The sequence below is a fragment of the Asterias amurensis genome, chromosome 4 (genome assembly GCF_032118995.1).
Source record: "Asterias amurensis chromosome 4, ASM3211899v1".
Lineage (NCBI taxonomy): Eukaryota > Metazoa > Echinodermata > Asteroidea > Forcipulatida > Asteriidae > Asterias > Asterias amurensis.
In genome coordinates, this window is record NC_092651.1 from 10,280,424 (window position 1) to 10,301,054 (window position 20,631).

General features: G+C 38.4%; 1 protein-coding gene across 5 annotated transcripts in view; it reads left to right on the forward strand.

The window, feature by feature from the left end:
• Positions 1 to 20,631, forward strand: part of LOC139936711 (rho GTPase-activating protein 7-like) — a 169,288-nt gene that overhangs the window by 117,153 nt on the left and 31,504 nt on the right. For all 5 annotated transcript variants that reach the window (XM_071931589.1, XM_071931590.1, XM_071931591.1 and 2 more), the window contains 3 exons: positions 8,237 to 8,318; positions 12,389 to 12,449; positions 18,033 to 19,695. In XM_071931589.1, the coding sequence (XP_071787690.1) occupies positions 8,237 to 8,318; positions 12,389 to 12,449; positions 18,033 to 19,695 (1,806 nt within the window). The remainder of the gene's footprint in view (positions 1 to 8,236; positions 8,319 to 12,388; positions 12,450 to 18,032; positions 19,696 to 20,631) is intronic.

Sequence of the window (20,631 nt, forward strand, 5' to 3'; positions counted from 1 at the left end):
GTTTTCTCTACCCTCCCGGATTTTACAGATAAAACAGTTTGAAAAGATTGTTTGGCTGCATTTTTTATCACACCATAAACAAAAAACTGGGGCAGGCTTTCAAGAGAAATTGGCATTTTTTTTTCAGCGTGTGTACCAACAGATCAAAATGGAAAACAGATTTTGCTTGTGCTTTTTGTTCCCCAGCCAGGGGGGGGGGGGGGGGGGCTGACCTTATCAGTTTCTATTATACGGTGAAATGAACAGTGTTTGACCCCTTGCTCAATGAGCAATCTTAGGGCAAATCTTGCAACTGAAAATAAAATAAATTACATGAGACTTACTACTGAATAGCGTCCTTGCATGTTACCTGTTAAATCATTCATTTGATTTAGGCTTATCACGTGTTCAGGGACAGGTAATTCAAAACACCAGATGTCTTGTTGTTTAAGTGGTGCTTCCCTCGAAAATAAATTGACAGTGACTTTTCTTTTTCTCACTAGTAGCCCTTCTTGTTACCACATTTCGCACGTAATAACTTTTAAAGGCACTTTAAAAAGACCAGTATTCCCTCCTGGTGTATTGCAATCTGTGAACATAATTTTGACTCAATTGGTCATCAGAATTGCAAGAGAATAATGACAGGATAAACAACCTTGTTACAGAAACTTGTGTGCTTTCAGATGCCTAATAAATGGCTTCAGGCCATAAGTCTAATTTGAGTGAGAAATTACCTCTTTCTTAAAAACTATGTTACTTCAGAGGGAGCCGTTTCTCACAATGTTTTATACTTTTAACAGCTCTCCATTGCTCGTTACCAAGTAAGTTTCTATGCTAACAGTTATTTTGAGTAATTACCAATAGTGTCCAGTGCCTTTAAGTGGTGCTTCCTTCTAAAGTTTCTGACAGGAAATTTTCTTTATCACACTAAATCCTGTTTTCATCTTGTGCTGTGTTCACTTTCCACGTAATCACTTAAGAATTAAGATTTCCTTTTAAGAGTTATCGGTAGTCTCTTTATTAAAATATTGTTGCTTTCGGGGAGGTTGAAGGGTTACAAGTATATTATCCAGTGGCAAGATGATAGCTTCGTTCTTGGCCAGTTTCTTAGCAAGCAACCCCAATTAGCCTGATCCCAGAGCGCCTACAGACTGACCTCAGAATCCCGTCACCTGTTTGGGGGACCTTTTCGCCTCCAATTAGTGCCACTGTTCTCTTTATTGAAAGCAGTTTGTGCTCTGGACAAGGACACACCCACAGGAACAAAAATTGTGAAAGAAAAAGTATGTGAGGATGCTTTTGTTGTGACTTCAGGGTTGATTTGAAGTCACATATTCCAGTACCCACTTCCTGTGTTTAACACATGCACTGGTTGCAGCATTCTCTAATCCACTCACTGTTTGTAAGGACACATTAACTAATTAGTACTGGTATTATTATCTGGTTTGTTTTTGGAGGACATAAGGAAAGATAGAGAGAACAGTTTCCTTTGCGGTCTTGTGGGTGCAATAATGCCTTCTTTTTTTACCTGAGTACATGTCCACCACAGAAAGAAAATATTTAAATAACCGTCTTAATTAAGTTTAGTGCTGGTTTTTGTTTGGGTTCTGGGCAAATATTGACTCCGCTATCCACATGTACCTTTAGGTTATTATTGTAACGAGAAAATCAAATACTTTTTTGGCCTCAATTAATTCCCAAATGGGTAGGACATGTTCCTTGGGTCTCAACTGCATAGAAATGCCAACCGGCAAAACTTTGTGCCATAGTAAAGATGCTATGACTCTATACACAGTCACTGTGCGTGTATACGTGTGTCAAGTGCAAACATTGCATATAAGCCTTTCGGTTACTGTGAATCAGTTATTATCATATAGGGAGGAAAAATATAGTTCTTCAGAAATGCAGGTCTACAAGAAACGAGAAGAGCTGCTTTACAGGCATGATATTCTCCTTCTTTAGTCTGATTTCCGATCATTTTGTTTTCCCCCTTTGAAAATTGTGATTGTACAGCCTGAAAAGTCTAGAAAAAATACTCTTATATTTGATAAAAGTTCCAACCTTTGTTTCAAATGCAAAATATCAGGTCCGACATGACAAGGTCCCTCATTTTTGTGTCTCTAACGGATTTCAAATTTTAGACAGACAAAAATACTCAATTCTTAATCACCATACTGGTTTTTATTAATGTTTAATTAATGGCATTTTTCTGCACTTGTATCACGATCTTGAACTGATAAAAAAAAAACTGTTTGTTTGTACTTTGTCCCCACTGAATAAACAAAACGACGAAAGATGTTTTTGTTCAATTTAGGTTCAAGCATATTGTTTGCTCTTACAGAAATATAAAGTTTGTGGTTTTATTAAAGGGAAATTATTAAGTTATAAACAAGCCAAGGTTATCCACTAGAAAATCTAATGTTTTTTATCAAAGTTTCGCTATTTTTTTAAGCTTACCTTTTTTTAAGCTTTGGCAAGAAACATTCACTGTTAAAGCCACTGGACACTATCGGTAAACAGTATTGTCCAAAATCCCACACTTTGTGTATCACAACTTATATAAAAAATAACAAAACTGTGAAAATTTAGGCTCAATTGGTCATCGGAGTCGGGAGAAAATAACGGGAAAACCCACCCTTGTTTCTGCACGTTTCGCCGTGTCATGACATGTGTTTAAAATAAATCCGTAATTCTCGATATCAAGAATTGATATTGTTTTAATGTTTTCTCAAAAAGTCAAGCATTTCATGGAGTAATATTTCAAGAGAGTCTGTACCATTACCTTCTGTAAACCCTGCAAGTTATTTGTAAATCTGTGAACTTTTATTTTTTTGTCTGTTCGGAGAGTGCCCAATGGCTTTAAAGATTGCATACATAACTAATCTGTGAAAGTTGCAAGAAGTCTTTTTATACTATCAACAACTCTCCATTTCCTCATAGGGTGACCTTTACCAAAGAGATAATGCCTTGCCCTTTCAATGTTTCTTCTTGTAGCCCAGTACCAAGAGTGACTTTTAACCTTATTTTGGATGAACTTGCATAAAAAGGTTGGAAAAATGTCCCTTCAAAACCTAAACACCAGTACTAATTACAATAGCACAAGCAACATATGTTGACTTGGAACATGCACACTTGTTTGGTCTTGAAGTGATAAGACCAATGCTAGTCCCTTGACTCTTGGAAGATGTCACTGTAAAAGGAGTTAAGCCTGGTTCATACATCCTGCGAGTGCGAAGCACATTTTGACGCCACTGGGCTGTTTTTATGGCAAATGTTTCGCAGGAGTTGAGCACATTTCAACTGTTGCAAATTATTTGTTGCGAATTTGTGACGTCAACATTGGTATCGCATTGGGTTCTTTTTTTGGGACAAAAAACCACACAAATGCCACAGACTTACATTAAACTTAAACTAAATAATGATAGAAGAAAGCTTCCTTAAAAATATTACTTGCTGAGGTGCTGTATTTTTTAAGAAACGAATTAAACAGTTTTACTAAAATAATTTTCTTCTAAGTGAGACAAAAATTAACTCGGCGTGTACAGTGGATTAACGCTATCGGAGTCTGTTGAAAATATTGCTCTGTAATTTTCACCTGACTACTAGCAGAGCTGAAACTTTTATTACATACTCTTCATTCACAGTGAGTAGGGATTTATATCATGGCCAAAAAACTTTGATCTACAAAAGGTATCGAAACCCTTTCACCGTTCAAGGTTGTTTCCGTCTTTTGTACTGTAGCAATGTCATTGTCAATGCTACAATAACATACACACCCAGTGCTGGCAACAATGAGAGCTGCCTGTGTTTGTTTTAAGTTATCACACTGTGAGGATTGTACAGGCACAGTGTTCCCAGCAGGACCCTGATCATAACCAACCAACCTTGAGATGGAACATACTTCCAATTATTCAAGGTGTTATACATGGTCATGTGCAATGCTGATTTCCATGGCTTTTTATACAGCCTTAAAGGCACCAGACACGTTTGGTAATTACTCAAAAATAATTATTAGCATAACAAGTTACATTGTTATGAGCAATGGAGGGATGTTGGTTGTATAAAACATTGTGAGAAATGGCTCCCTCTGAAGTAGTATGTAGTTTTCGAGAAAGAATAAATTTTCCAAATTCTTGTGACAAGGGTATTTTTTCTTTCATTATTATCTTGCAACTTAGACGACTGATTGAGCTCAAATTTTCACAGGTTTGTTATTTTATGCGTATGTTGACCAAGTGAGAAGACTGATTTTTTACAACTACAAATAGTGTCCAGTGTCTTACAAGGCACTGGACACTAAAAAAAGTTATTAGCATGAAAGTGTCATGGTAATGAGCAATGGAGAGCTGTTGGTAGTATTAAACAATGTGAGAAACACGGCTCCCTCTGAATGCTCTGAAGTAAGGTAGTTTTTGAGAAAGAGGTAATTTCTCACTCAAATAAATATTAAAAGACTTGAGGCCTGAAGCCTTTAATTATGCATCTGACTGTCCACAAACAAAATTTGCGTAACAATGGTTTTTTCTTCTTCTTTCTTTCATTGTTCTATTGCAACTTTGATGACCAATTGAGTTCAAATTTTCACAGATGTGTTATTTTATGGGTATGTTGGGTGGGATACATACATACACCAAGTGAGAATAATGGTCTTTGACAATTACCAAAAGGTGTCAAGTGCCTCTAATTTGGTTCACCGCAATGTTATTAAAATGTTCCTGAGGCAAATCTACCAGTGGGTTATTTATTTTAAAACATTTCTGGTCTATTTTTGAACCTTGTTTTTCAATATTATTTGTATGATGTCTTCCAGATAAATTTAGATTAGCACCGGCTTAGGTTTTTTAATACTTAATTGGTCTCTTTTAAGAGTCTGTGTGCGTATACTGATTTTATAATTGGACCCCTGAGGAAACTGTTGTTGCAACTTATTTTGTCTTATAAAAGTGAACTATTGTATCGAGACCTGACTGTCAGACAATGAGGTTACAATGAGGTTAAAAACCTCTAGCAACTGTAACTAATTGCGATTGAATTCGGGGCTATACTGAATAATAAAAGTCCTTGAGATTGAAACATTAGGCCAAATAAAAAAAATTAAAAAACGGGTAATCGTCCCCTCCCTTTTGAGGTCGCATCCTTTTTTATTTACTTTTTATTTTATTAGTTTTTTTCTTCTAAAAGACAATTTTCTGTGTTTTTCTCCATTAAGTTTTAAGAACTTATACCTACTTAAAGCCATTGGACCCTTTCGGTACAGAAAAAAAAAAAGAGTTCACAGATTTACAAATAATTTACAGGGTTTACAGAAGGTAATGGTGAAAGACTTCTCTTGAAATATTAGTCCATGAAATGCTTTACTTTTTGAGAAAACGGTAAAACAATATAAATTCTCGTTAACGAGAATTACGGATTTGTTATAAACACATGTCATGACACGGCGAAACGCGCGAAAACAGGAGTGGGTTTTCCCGTTATTTTCTCCCGACTCCGATGTCCGATTGAGCCTAAATTTCCACAGGATTGTTATTTTATATACAAGTTGTGATACACGAAGTGTGGGACTTGGACAATACTGTTTACCGAAAGTGTGTAATGGCTTTAAAAGTGTTGGTGGTCAGTTGGAATTGATGGCCAGTTGGAATTAAAACGCTTGCCGGCCACCTTTGAAAGAAATAAAAATAAAAGGGCCCTCATCCTCTTTTCTGGTAAAAAAACGGACAATTAACTGCTATAATTTTTAACTTGGCCTTATATAGCCACCACGTGTTTTTTTCCTTCGTAGCCAGCGTGTATCAATTACTTACCCCGCAATGCTACATTTACACCATGCACCTGTAGGGAGAGGGTAGTTTTCCCCTTGTTGGTTTTATCTATGATTTTATTCATGGGTGGTGTATGGTCCGCCTCTTTAGTAAAGTCAACCTGCCGGGGTGAAGGTGACTAGAGTTTGACACTACAAAGTAATACCGCCAACAATGTAGACTGGCGACCCTTTTTTCCTTCCGGCGGGGTATCGTAACACTAAGTGCATAACTCGCACTGATTAAATTACAAAAAAATCTGTTGTGTCCAGTTTATTGGCGGAGTTTAAAAAAGTCAATGGAGGTTCAGTTTCATTACCGTGGAATAATAAACCAATTTTGATGTTAACACCAGGGATCAATTCTGATCTTAAAATACTGAATGGCGGTCGGCGAAGCTTTCTATTATTGACGGGTTGGGGTCTGAACAACGCAGCGGACGAAATTGGGTCTTATTTTGTGAATTGTTGTGGTAGGGTGTTGATTGTATCAACAATGGGTCGTAAAATTTGAGGGATTTGGGATCAAATTGGGAAGAATGGTAAGGGTTTGTGTCGTCTTTGTTCTGAAAGTGAACTCATTGGATGTATTTGAAGGTCAGTAATAAGTAAGGGCAGAGTTAGATTGGCGGTCGCATTTATTCTTAATCACTGCAGATAGACTTCTAGTACTACTGCTTGATTAAAAGTTTTGACAAGAACTTCTCAGATGACTTATCGGTTGATGTCGTTCATGTTTGGGTCAGTTGGTCAGAAAGAGAATGAAGACTTTGTTTACAAGAAGAAAAAGGTTCAAACAATAACATTTGTTTTGGAAAACATTCAAGGAACCATTTATAAAAAAGTCTTTATCCTTATGGATTGGTTGGAGATTTTATGACTGATTCAATTAAATGAGCAATGTCTGTCAATTAAGTGAATTTCAAATGGTTACTTAGAGAGAAGGTTTCTAACAACAAAATTAGTTTTGAAAAACATTCAAGGAAACATTTACAAAAAGATTTGATCCTCACAGATTTGGTGATTCATTCAATTAAATGAACAATGATTGTCAACTAAATGAGCTTAATATGCATTGACCATAAGATCACAAAAACAGGCTGAATTGATAATTGTTTAACAACATATGAGTGTTCGTATCTGAAATGTCTTTTTTATTAGTTACATGGTTGAAATTGATAATTGTTATGGGATACTTCCGAAAATCAGAATCTGAATCAGCTGGGTTTATTTTTCATAAATAAAATGATAGCGCTTTAAAATCACTGTACCCACTCAGGTTGTAATGAATTCATTTTATTCCTGAAAATGGTTATCAGTGTTCTCCCCACGCTTTGATTAAAACAGGGGGCATTCTGGACCAAAGTTTATGAAGTTTGGCTGAAGCACGCTGAATTGAGACAATGGTTTTCTCTGGATGTTTTTTGTGTGAAGTTTAATATAGAAAATTGAAATAGTTGTTATTAATGCACGCAGATCGTGCGTATCGGGATATCTGCTAGCTTGCGCATTCCGAGACCTGCTCATTCATTAACTATACGGTTAATATTTTTATGGGATATTTCACATCCAGAGCGATATTTGAAACTAGAATTCCAGCTCCACGCCCAACGTGACTCAGTGACTCGAACAGTATGTCACAGTCTGTAACAATCTTCTTGTTCTTTTCAAATGAAAATAATAACCTTCACATTCCCCTCGTGGATGTTTAACGATGCTTTAAAACTCACCCTATACTCCCCCTCAACTTTGACTGTTTTGTGAAAGTTAAAAAAAAAAAAAAAATAACAAATTAAAAAAAATAGTTTTCAAAGACCAGAGGTAAAGTTTGGGAATGCAGAATTCTAGTTAAATGCATACCTTGAGAATGTTTAGAGCAAACGATGGATTTTAACAAGAATTATTCATCATTTTAGAGTGTGCCAATTGGTTTATTGTTGAAGTTCAGGCCTGACTGCCTCGATGCCCCCTGGTCATTACCTCGGTGCCCTTGAAATGCTCCAGTAGAAAGTTACAATCTCCTCATAGGGTGCCCTTTTATCACAGAGAAAATGCCTTGGTGCCCTTGCCCTTTTAAAAACAAAGCCAAGTTGCATTGGTCACCAATAGTGTAGCTCTGCTTTAAGTCATTGATGAACACCAGGGCCCAATTTCATAGAGCTGCTTAGCGGCCGATTTTGTGCTTACTGCACGGTTTCCAAACCTTCCGGTGCTTACTGCACGAAAAAATAAATGATTGTGAACGACAATATGGCTGCCAAATCTTTCTGCTCACCTATGAAATACACTTGCACCTCAGCAAATTTGCCTGCTACAGTAAGCAAAATAATTTGCGTAACTTTAAGCAGCGCTATGAAATGGGGCCAAGGCTTCACACAGACAATTTTAATAAAATCTACCAATATGCAAGGAAGGAATGCTTTCAAAATGTCTTTGTTTTTTTGTCTATCTATTTAGAGTGTACATTTCCAATTGACATCTCTTCAGTGGAGCGAGACCATGACTTTCTTGATCAAGATCTCCTCGATGCTGTTATACGGTAAGTTTTGCCTCCAACTCCATGAGCCTTTTTGAGGTATAGCGAACACAATGCTACAACCCTATGAGGTTTGGGTAAATTTGTGCGTATTGACCATAGAAATAGAATGGGTGTTATTCAGTGAAGTGCGCATTTTTTTTGTAGGTGACACAGCGTTTACACGTAAACCGTTTGACCACTAATGTTCATGGTGAGGTGGCATCAGTTGCCGCGTGTGACGCGCATACCCTGACTGTACACCAATAAATTAAAACAATTCAAGACAGAATAAATTGATTAAAAAGAGAGATCTTCCAAAAATTAATTGCAAAAAGCACTTTTCAAAGATGCATATATACAGGAAAAAGTATTGTTATCCTGCTGAAACTATAAATCGAAGTCACATCATGGTGACATCTTCATCTTGTATTTTTGTGATCAGTACGTAAATCAAGACGTACAGAACTTGTATAAGTTCAGTCCGTGGGGTCCTGTTGCGTACTATGTGACTTTGCTTTGTACTAAGGAGTGCAGTTTGTATTGTTTCTGTTTTGTTAGAAAGTCACAAGAGTCATGGACGCGGACCTTTCAAGTCTCAAGCATTAGGCGTGGAAGTCACGCCTCAGGGGAGACTTTCTCGCGCTCGAACGCTGCAACCATTTTCTCACGCCTCGAAACAAGAACGCATATATATATATATATAAAAAAAAAAATTTTGGTAATTGCTGAGATTTTTTCTCCCAGTTGTCAGTTTGCCAAAGCTCATTAGAGAGCACTTAATACAGTGTAACTCAAAAATGTGTGTTCAGTCGTAATACCAATTGCATAGTTTTTCCCCCATTATTTTCATAATTTCTTCATCACCAAGAAACAAGTGGAGTTATAAATATCAGATAATGACCACTATCCTTTGTGAGCAGCTTATGTTCTCCAAAGCACTTCGCTGATTTAATTTTAAAAATCCCAAAATCAAACTCAAGGCATCAGCCTTTTTTTGCATCAATTTTATCTTACATAAAAAAAAAAAAAAAAAAAAAAAAAAGAAGATGGCTGCCTTGAGTTGCATGCTTATTTCATCATCCTCTTCTTTATATGATGTATTTATATAATGATTTGTTTCATTGTGATTTTTTTTTATAGAAAACATCTGTTGTTATTTTCACCAAAGCAATTGATTTTTTTTTACCATTTAACGTTAATCGATAACCACATTGAAGCCATACAATGTTCTTGCTCTGTTTGTTAAGAGCAGCGAGTTATTTTTGTTCAGAATTAACAGATTCTGTTGGTCAGTAATCTTTTGTGCCCCAATAATTTCAGTCAATAATGTAAAATTTAGTGTTAACAACTTACAAAAACTTAGTGTTTATGATGCAATATTTAAAGGCAGGGTATACTTTTGGTAATTGTCAAAGAACAGTTTGTTCACTTAACAAAACTGTGAACATTTCGGCTCACTTGGTTGTAGAAGTTGCAAGAAAATAATAAAAGAAATAAACATCCTTGTTGCATTGAGTTGTGGGCTTTCAGATGTCTGAGAAAGGCTTCACTTTCAAAGACTTTCCGAGATAAAAATTCTTTGGTGAAAAATTACTTATGTCTTTTACACTATATTACTTCAAAGGGGGTATAGTTTCTAACAATGTTTATAATATCAACATCGTTCCAGTGCTGTTTACCAAGTATGTTTTCATGCTCATAATTTTTTTGGGAGATAACTGAAGTATTGTTCCCAGCTTTGCTCCAAGCGTAGAGGCTCCAAGCATGGCCCCAAATTCATGACTTTTGCCACTCTTCCACCAATGAAGATAAACTTATTTGAGCTGCAGCTAATATCTCGAAACGCCAAGATTAATCCTATCACGAGTTAGAAGGAGTAACTCGTCCATGGTTTCAATGCGTCCTAACGTCTATGGAACTTATCATCCTTTGAAGTCCTAAGATTAATCCAAAGTTAGAAAGAGTTCGGTGAAATCGACCTGCTGACCAGATAAAGTTTATGGACGCGACCTTTCAAATTGATGCCATATAATCTCATGGATCAAACATCTAATTAGTCTTATAATCTTGTTCCTTAACTTAAGACTTCATCCAAGAAAGAGTTAACCTTGAAGGGAATGATGAGCTCAGTCTCCTTCATGATCAAAATAATGATCTTATCACACAAAACACAAATCTTGGGTGAAGGTTTCCGATCCAATGTAATTTTGTTATATATTTTTTTCAATTTTTTTTCCAGAAACATTTATTTCAACATGAATAAGCACTTTGGAAATTACTAAGTGGAGTTAAAAACAACAACAAAATATATTAATATAAACAATACTGAAAAGTGATGACAAAATTCAAAAGAAAAAAAAACTGGAACAAAACAAAAACACTAAATAAGTGAACAGAAACAAGCACCTTTGTTGCGCGGAATTGTGTGCTTTCAGATGCCTGAGACAGGCTTCAGGCCTAAAGCCTGTCTCAGATTCAAATTCTTGGGTGAAAAATTACTTTTCTGTAAAACTTTCTTCTAACAATGCGTGCCTTTAAGACACAAACGTGGGTCAGAAAGGGCCAGTCTCTGCTTTTTGGGCCCTAAACAAATAACAGTTTTCTGCTCAGCAAAATGAACGGGATACCAGTCGTAGATGATGTAACATGATATTTTGGCTGGTAACCTTAATCTGCTAAGCATATTTTGTTGTGCTTAGCTTCATGTTCTGGTTAACAGATATTAGATTGGGCCCTCCAATGTCCAACCCTCAACAACAAATCCACCTTTAAGGGATTTTGCTCTTTCCATTTTTGTTTGTTTTTCTAAATATGTTTACTATGTATTCCACAATCCTACATGCCATGTGATGTTTACTTATTGTAGATCAAGACCCCATAAATGTTTACAAGTTGCGTCCAGTCATGGGGGAAGGAATCTTCCATGGTCCAGTTGAGTCTTTGTCAGCATGTCCACGATTTCTTGGTGGAGGACAGCACTAATTTTAACCAGCCTGCGCTTGCAGTTGACACAGACCATTTAATAATATGAACATGCACATCCCTAATGGTGGTCAATATATACCCCTAGATGAAGGACGTCCTTCCAGTGGTGGTTAAACCATTATCTGATCATTATAGGAAATCCTTTAAAGGGTTAGGTTGTTTTTTGTACCACACAAAACACAAACATCCAAAGATGAACTACACGGTTTAAAGATATTGATGGATTCTACCTCCATGGTAGAAAGCTTCCCTTAAAATGTAGGCCCTATACTCGCTGAGGGGCTGTAGTTTTTGAGAAGGGAGTAAAACCATGGGAAAACAATTCCACGTCTGACGAAAGTTATTTTAGCCTCTACTTAAGCATTTACACGACTATCATGAAAACATTGCTTTGTGCTGTTCACTTCTTTTCTCAAAAACGTGACGACTAATGTCAATGAAGCTGAGACTTCTACAGTTAGTTTTTATACTGTACATCATCAATTACAGTGAGTAGAGATTCATGTCATGCCCAAAACTTGATCTGCAAAAGGTATCAACGCCCTTAAAGGGATCGTGCTTAGACCCTCCATGCTTAGACCAGACTAATGAGCAGGAGAAAAACAGGAAATCTGTATTAATGTACATTGTTGTATATTGCTCATTCTTGCTGGTTGGTTCCCCTCTACCATTAATGTACAAGGGTCTCTCTCATGTGCACGTTGCCACTAAATACAGTATCCCCACTGTAATCTTACCAGCATGATCTTCAAGCCCTGGCCAGTTTATTGTGATTTTATCCCAGAGGCAAATAAACTCAGTAGGTGATTGGCAGAACCGACCAATCCGCTGCCAGGATGTCAGCAGGAAGGCGGGGCTTATGCAAGGACACATTTGCATAATCACAACCACTGGGAAGAAGGGTTGAGTACTGTACTGCGTGGGATGTGTGTACCACAGGGGACAGTGTGTTGTAGTAGCCCTTTCGGTGTGCATGTACTTTGATTTGACGTAGTGTCCGGGTCTTGCTTGATGTAGGCAAGGCACTTCTTCAAGACAATATTGCCAAGGACCTATGCTGAAACCATATAACTATTCTTTGGATTTATATGTCATTGTCCACACAGGAGACTTCATATTCTCAACAAATGTGCAAGTATGAAGATTGAAGCTCCTCTCCACAGATCTGTAAGTTCAACTTTTATTTTATATATTGTTAAACACTACTTTAATATATTGTATTGACTAATTGCTATCACACTTGAATGTTTGGTAGCTGAAATCATTCAGCTGTGTGTAAAAATTGATTTGTATTGCCATTTATTTATGTATCATTGATCAAAACAATGGAGTGGAATATTATGCGCTGGTTTTGGATTACTGAAAACATCCGGATGCAATCAGTTTCAGAACAACTTCCTTTCAGAAAGTGAAACTGCACGCCTTCTCCTTTCCTCTGTAGTAGTCGCTAGAATTCAAAATATTTGAAGTGTCTCGCATCATTTTCAAGGTTTCTAAAGCTTGTCAACAAACAACAGCTTTTTATTGTTTTGTTGCCATCTTTCTTTATACTCGCTTGTCTTGTAGTACATTGTATGTGCTTGATCAAAACAAAAATTATACGCTTGTTCGATTCCTGCAGTGGTAATTTTTCTGAGTGGCAGTTTTTCCTGAGTGGCAAAGATCAGTGTCAATGCATCGCAGTTTGTTTGTTCTGTTTGTTTATTCCAATAATAATTTATTTTGTAGCATCAAGTTGTTGATACAAATTTGTTTACACTTTTCTAAAAAGCTCTTGCAATTGAAACGAAAGGTGCCTTATTACATAGTTACTCCTACTACTATTGTTATTATTAATTCGGCCAAGGTTTAAACAAAAAGTACCAAATACAATATTACCGGTAAAATACAACAGTAAATAAACAGTGAAAGTATCTTGTGAAGTTGTGACACCCAGGCTAACAATAGTAAAGCCAAGCAAAAAATACAAAACTTCTTAAAATTGTTGTTGCAGGAATGAACAAACATAAATATAATAATAATAATATGAGATACTTTTGCGGCGCATAATGCAGGAGCCTACATGCACAACACGAAACATTTTTTTAAAAATTAAAAAATATGCTTAAAGCAGTCATTGCAAAAGAAAGATTAAAAAACAAACATGTACAAACACAGATTTTGGAGACATTGTGTAATGTGACAGACATCGGTATCAGTCCACGTGACTCTAGAGACATCATGTCTGGCACCACACGCCCTTCTGTCCTTATCCTCTTCACTCCACCGATTGATAATAGAAAGTCCAATCCATTACTGGCCCATTACGGTATGAAATAATCGCGGGGGCTTTTGTTGTTGAAGAGGGTACCTGACCGGAATAGAACACAAGTGGAACCTTTGACGGGATTGTTTGTCGGGTTGTTTGAAATACACATTTAATTGGGCGTTAAAAGTTGACAGATCATTAACACTGAATAGAAAACAGATCGCAGTCACGGTTAAAAAAAATATATTATAGATACACCGCCCATACAAAAACAACTCAATTGAATATTGCCCTCCATAAAAATGTAACAAAATTGATAACGAATGAAAACCACATCAGTTTCCACACACAGCAAAACCATCCAAAAATGTACACCGCAGAAAGTGATATGTCCTTATTTAATAAACAATGACATAACTGGAAGTAATATTTGCTGAATCTGTAGTCTCCAGAAAATAATATTTAGAACTAAATAATCACTAGCATTAAATCAGTACAGGTATAGATTAATGAAGGAGGTCTCATTATTTGAACATCAATATTCCAGCGGACAAATTCCCTTGCAGAGCAAATCAAAATGCTACAGAACAAGTATCAGTTGCTACTAAAAAATAATAATCGTCATTTGCTAACTCAATATTAGCACAAAACAAGTCCAGTCCAATGAATTTGCTATACAAAATTCCCTGGAGTACATGTACAGTAAAGAATAACTTCTCAGTATTTGAACATCGAAACCCTGTTAAAGCCATTCACATCCCAGTTCTGATTTATTTCCCCCCTGAAGACAAATATGATTTTTGACCCTGGTGAACTGCACACCATGCTGTTCCATCGGCAGGACTCAAACACTCCCTATTATCCGTGGTAATCATTTGTATGATGGTGTCCATATGATCTAACCAGAGGGAACACTACCCCCTATGGTTCGCCTCACCAGAGTACTTGTTGAGAACCCAAAGTGAAGGCTTCCACTTATCATATCGCCCAGCGTTAAATACAAAATTATATTAGGGTTTTGCCGTTAACGGGCATACCACACAAGGAGTGCACTGTAACAGCCTACGTGTCTGCCTCAAACCACTGTATATCATGCATAATGCATACACTACTTCAAGACTTCTCATTAATTCACCATTGTCGATAAGGAATCTATCAGATGTCTCGCCTTGTGTGTATTTATTTGTATGTTGGGTACAATTTGCATGCAGTGGAATGCCGAGGTGAGCAAATGCTTGGCCTCCTACTTGAGTTTGCCTTGCAAAGACCTGCTGTGCACTTTATTACAAAGACCCTTGGTACAAATGCAAAGTTAATGTCAACGCCCCACACGTTTTCTAATCCCACACATTAGCATGTATTCAGGCCTCGGAATAACCCATGGCACACACAGCAATTGCCATGGTGCCCTGTGCTTTTTGCTGTGGTGCCCTTCAAAAGATCAATACAAATTCACATTTTCCTCGTAGAAGTGTGCCCCTCACCAAAGGGAAGTGCTGTGTTTCAAGAGCGATCGACCTACCTGTAGTTTTTTTTTTTTAATCTAGTCATGTTGTATTGTTTTGGTTTTTCTCTTCGGTTTAAATTTAAATTAGGATGACTCAAAATGTTATTGTCAGGTTTTATCACTGTTAAAAGACTTCCAGCTTTCCAGCAAACATGTTAAATTCATCAATGCCTTTCCCACAAGCCACAAGTATATAAAGTAGAATTAGGTGAATCAAGAGGGTCGGTGGTCGAATGAAAGAACAGCAACTTTGTGGGCCGTTCTCCAAACACCACTTTTGTCAATACCCCCTGGTCTGAATGACTCTCATCAACCACACATCACACAGGAAGTTCCTTAGGGCTCCCCCATCTAGCTTCTATACCACCCCCATTCATAACCCATGCCCTACTGTCCTATATTTCTCGTGGCCTCAGGTGGATAATTTTAGCCTGTCATAAATGTTTTTATGAGAGGTGTTTTTTCGGTGGGTGCTAAATTGGCGTTCCTGCAAATACTATAAGCAATAAATAGACGATAAGATGTTGAGTATTTTATATTATTGTTTATGAAACATTACGTTGAGGAGGATCCCTCATACAGTTTACTGCAGTAATGAATAAGAATGAATTAAGTTTTCTTTTTGTTCAGGCATTTTTTACCCCTTGAACATATTAAAATTGACGAACGTGGGCGTCATTAATTAGTACTACTGTATAGAATGCACTTTACTACCTCTACAACTTCGACCCTAATTGTATAAAAGATATACGAATTAGTAATATGAAACAAAACTACCAAAAGACTTAGTAGTGTGATCATTTGACCTTCAACAGCTCATTGTTTGGGTTTTGCTGAGCAGTGGGAAAGAATGTGATGACCATTTATTTGTTATCACTAGAAATACCTTCTCCATCTGCTTCTTCACAAAGATACATTGGTTTGTAATCTTAGGACATTTTCTCATACTTTTGGTGTGTGTGTGTGTGGGGGGGGGGTGGGGGTTGGTTGGTTAATCAGCCTTTTGCATAAATATTTAGCTGTGTCTGATGGTCTCTGGTATAAACAAAGAGTCCGCAGGTTAGCTAATAGCTGGCTTCAAATGGCATCTGCAGCTCGTTTATTCAGTATTTTTTTTGTAATGCAATTCGGGACTCATTGCATTGAAGGGGGCATGTTCTAGCTCCTTCAGTCTATATCTCCATTTACATTTTAATTAAAGGCCTGATACTTCATGGAGGCAACAAAGGCGAACCGCCTCCATGCCCCCTGGTCAATGCCTCCATGCCCTTGTAATGTTCCAGTAGAAGTTTACAATTTAGGGTACTTGGTATATTTCCTCATGTAGGGTACCCTTTACGAGGGAGGAAAACAAATACAGTGGTGCCCTTGCTTTTTTCAAAAAAATGAAGCGTACACCCTATTATTAGACTAGTTGATTCTTCGTTATTAGATTTCAAGAATGGGTTTCAACTTTTTAAAAGCATCCCCCTTCCAAACTGAAGCTCTAACTTTCAGTCAATAACTTTGTTGTTTAGCTTGCCTGTTGAAACCCACAACTTTGTTGTTCAGTTTGCCTGTTGAAACCCACAACTGTTCATGAAATCAGTGAGACGAACATGAAACTATATTGGCCATAAAAAAATCTTAACACAAGAACTTCAAAGAAAACCGATATGGGTAATTTTGTTGCTATAATTACCAGGGTGTTGTGTTGTGCCCATTATGAAACAACCCGGGACAGTTCATAAATTGATAGCGGTACTCCAGGTCTGTATGTTTACCATTTCGGTATCCGGGCATACAATGCTTTTGATACCCCCACTATCTTTTTTGTCAACTTTGTGGTTGGAAGGTACTCTGTCATGCACAACTTGTACGTAGGGCTGTTTTATCCTCGGTGAACTTTTCGTCAGCGGGGTTGTAGCCGATTAAAGTTGTTTTTATCTGTGGTTGGCTTAATATTCCAAAGTCAGTAACATTGTTTTTAATCTTCAATACACGTGTGTAAGCATGCTGTTAGAGTTACTGTATTTGACTTTAATGTGACACGTATGCTGACAAATCCTGATTCATGTATGCATCATGAGTTTTTAGATAATTTTCAAAGTCCAGATTTGCCGATAACAAAAGAATTGCTCACAGGCCTATTGTGTTGAAACAGAAAACAAGTTTGGTTTGATTGTAGGTGTTTTAAACTTGACTTGCTTCCTATTCATGAATGTATCATCTTCAAGCTGTTAACCACCACCTATAAATGTTGGAATGAAACTGCTCCCTCTTACCTTACTGAGCCTTATTAATCCTTATCGGCCAAATCGCACACTCCGCTCCAGCTCAGATACAAGGATTCTCACTAAACCTAAAACCAGACAAAACTTCATCTGCCAAAGGTTTTTATGCAGCTGCTCCAAACCTTTGGTACATTCTTCCTTATCAAGTACGTCATGCTATTTCACTTTCTAATTTAAAAACATCCCTTCAAACTCAACTTTCCAGACTTATTTTGCTTACTAGGGCTATTTATTTCATTCTTTGTTTGTATTGTTAATGGTTGATTGCCTTTAAAATGTTATTGTAGTAAAGCCTTGTTGTTCGTTATCTGTGCAAGAACGCTATTAAATAAATGCTTACATTAAACTTAATCCAACAAATTTTCTACAAACACAGCCAATACTTACGTAAATTTCGTTTTTTGATCACTAGGCATCCTCAGAACAAGCAGGCCTGATACTTCACGGAGGCAATGGAGGCGATTGCCTCCGTTGCCCCTTGCCATTGCCTTGGTGCCCTTGAAATGCTCCAGTAGAAATTTTCAATTTCCTCATAGGGTGCCCTTTGCCAAAGAGAAAATGCCTTGGTGCCCTTGCCCTTTCAAAAACGAAGCATACAGGCCTGAACAAGGCACCACCAGGATGGTGGCGCTGTTTCCTGATACGGCCACTGGATGGTGGTTAGGCTTGAATTATTCTTCTTATTAATTTGTGGTTTTGGTGTGTGTTTTTGCTTGATCCAGGGTGATGAATCAGACGAAGAGGACCAATGTGCAATCAGTACCAAGTGGAAATACACTCGCAGCAGTCGGAGGTGGTCTCGCCGTATGACCGACGAAGAACTAGCCCCTCACTCGCCTGATACCTTAGGATCAAACTCTGCCGAGGGTTCCCCGACCCTCACGCATGCCCCAGCCACAAGGCTGAATAGCAGCAGTCGGGATAGTCTGGTGACAACCGACAACGAGGGATACACCAGTGCAAGCAGCTTTGACAGCCCTGCTGTAATCCATAAGACATATAGCATTAAGCGCAAAGGCTCAGCTGAGATCACTTGCTCAGCGTCTACAGGAAACCGCAGCTTAAGTCCAACTCATAGAACTCCGCCATCCTCCCCGATCATGTTGATGCCTGGAGATGATGAGGAGAGCCCCCGCAATGCGATCATTGAGATCTCCTCGCCGATCATGGGCAAGGGGAAAGCATCTGAGGAGGTAGTACAACAACAACAGGTCTCCAAAGATCGCATGAAAGGAGCCAAGAACTTCCTGAAGAGGTTGGACAGTTTGAAGCTGAAGCGCGGAGGTAGCCTGCGCGGCAGTAAAAAGGGAAAGGACCACAGGGAACCAATTGTGATTAGCGATCCGATAGCAAACGTCGAGCAAGGAACTCTGAAAGACAAAATTGAACTCTTCAACTGCATTGACTTGGATCAGGCGAGGAGGTCGAAATCCGCGTCACCTGGGGCCCCTCGGTTTACACCGCTCACTCCTCCTGCTATGCGGAGGAGGGCGCAAACGGGTGAAAAGAACAACTCTGAGAAACGAAAGGGGCGAGTATTTTCGGAACCGAGCTCTCCGATGGTGAGCAGGAAAATCGACAGGGAGTTCTACAGACAACTGGAGGAGGCTCACATGAACATTCTCACCAGCAAACTGACCCTATCGGATGTGAGGAATAACAATGATGAGGGCAGAGGGGTGTTCAAACTCAGTCCTGACAGATCTTTAGAGATGGACATTTCACCCGCATCCTCTCCGGGAACAGTGGAGAGGAAGTTGAGTTGTAGCGGTACCCCTGACTGCCAGTGCCAATCTTGCCCAGACAAAATGGCTCCGTGGAGCTCCAGCGAAGAGTTGCTGTCACCTCAGAGTGTCAATATGACATCTCCGTGGAACAGCAGCGTCTTAGGAAATGTCCCCAGAACATTGCATTCCAGCTGTGAGCGCGTCTCCGATGCCCAGATAGCAGTTGCGGAATGCGAGTTCCTGCGACAGATCTACAACCTGAAAAACATTGGCGACGCCCCATCGGATCAAACCACAGCAGGCCAGGCTCGTCCATCGACTTCGACCCAATGCGATCCGCTTTCCCTAACACAGCAAAATAGTCAGGCCATCTCAAAGAATGAGTTTGAATCAGAGAAGCAGGATATTCTATCGAGTATTACAAAACTTCTCGTCGCTGAGAAAACCTTGGACGAGGATCACTTGACAGTACCCATGCTTCGCAAGAGGACTCGCAGCAACAGCCTGCCAGACACGCGGCCTTGCAGCATGCAGGTCCAGAGCGTTACGAGGTTTGAGGCGGCTGACCCAGAACTGGACGGGATCAATACTGAGTTGGAATCTCTGCTGAATGGGATCAACCAGAGTCTTCATGAAATGCAGGAGAACCTCCGCAAAGGTACGTTTTAAGACCTCTCGCATGCTTGGAATTTCATCTTTGAGAGGGCAATGTCATTTCATTTCACAAGGGGCACTTCCATATGGAACTCTTGAATTCTATGGGGAACTCCTGAAGTACATCAAGGCCAAGATATGGAGCAACAGAGGCCTTGGCTTCTGTGTATGTCCAGGACCCAAATTCATAAAGCCTGTAAGCATTCAAACATGCTAAGCACTAAAAATACTTGCTTAAAGGCAGTGGACACTATTGGTAATTACTCAAAATAATTATTAGCATAGAACCTTACTTGGTAACGAGTAATGGGGAGAGGTTGTCAGTATAAAACATTGTGAGAAACGGCTCCCTCTGAAGTGGAGTAGTTTTCGAGATGGAAGTAATTTTCCACGAATTTGATTTCGAGACCTCAAGTTTAGAACTTGAGGTCTCGAAATCAACCATCTAAACGCACACAACTTCGTGTGACTAGGGTGTTTTTTTCTTTCATTATTATCTCGCAACTTCGATGACCGATTCAGCTCAAATGTTCACAGGTTAGTTATTTTATGCATATGTTGAGATACACCAACTGTGAAGGCTAGTCTTTGACAATTACCAATAGTGTCCACTGCCTTTAAGAGAAACTGGTTAGCAGCAAAACCATAAATTTTACATTGCTGCAACTGGTGCACCACTGAATTTTTGCCTAGCAAAGAATTTGCTAAGCAGTATTTTCTGCTTGATATATTTATGAAATTGGGCCCTGGCCTGTTTTCATTCATTTGTTACTGTCTTGTGCAGGTTTTTTTTTTTAGACACGACCTAAAAAGTGAAGTTGAATCTGTAAATACCTAGCCTAAATAGTTAATACCACAAACTTCATTAGAATGGTCTCTGAAGTGATTTTGTTCTCCAAACAGTAAGATTGATGGTTTTTTTGTGTTAAATGTTGTCCTT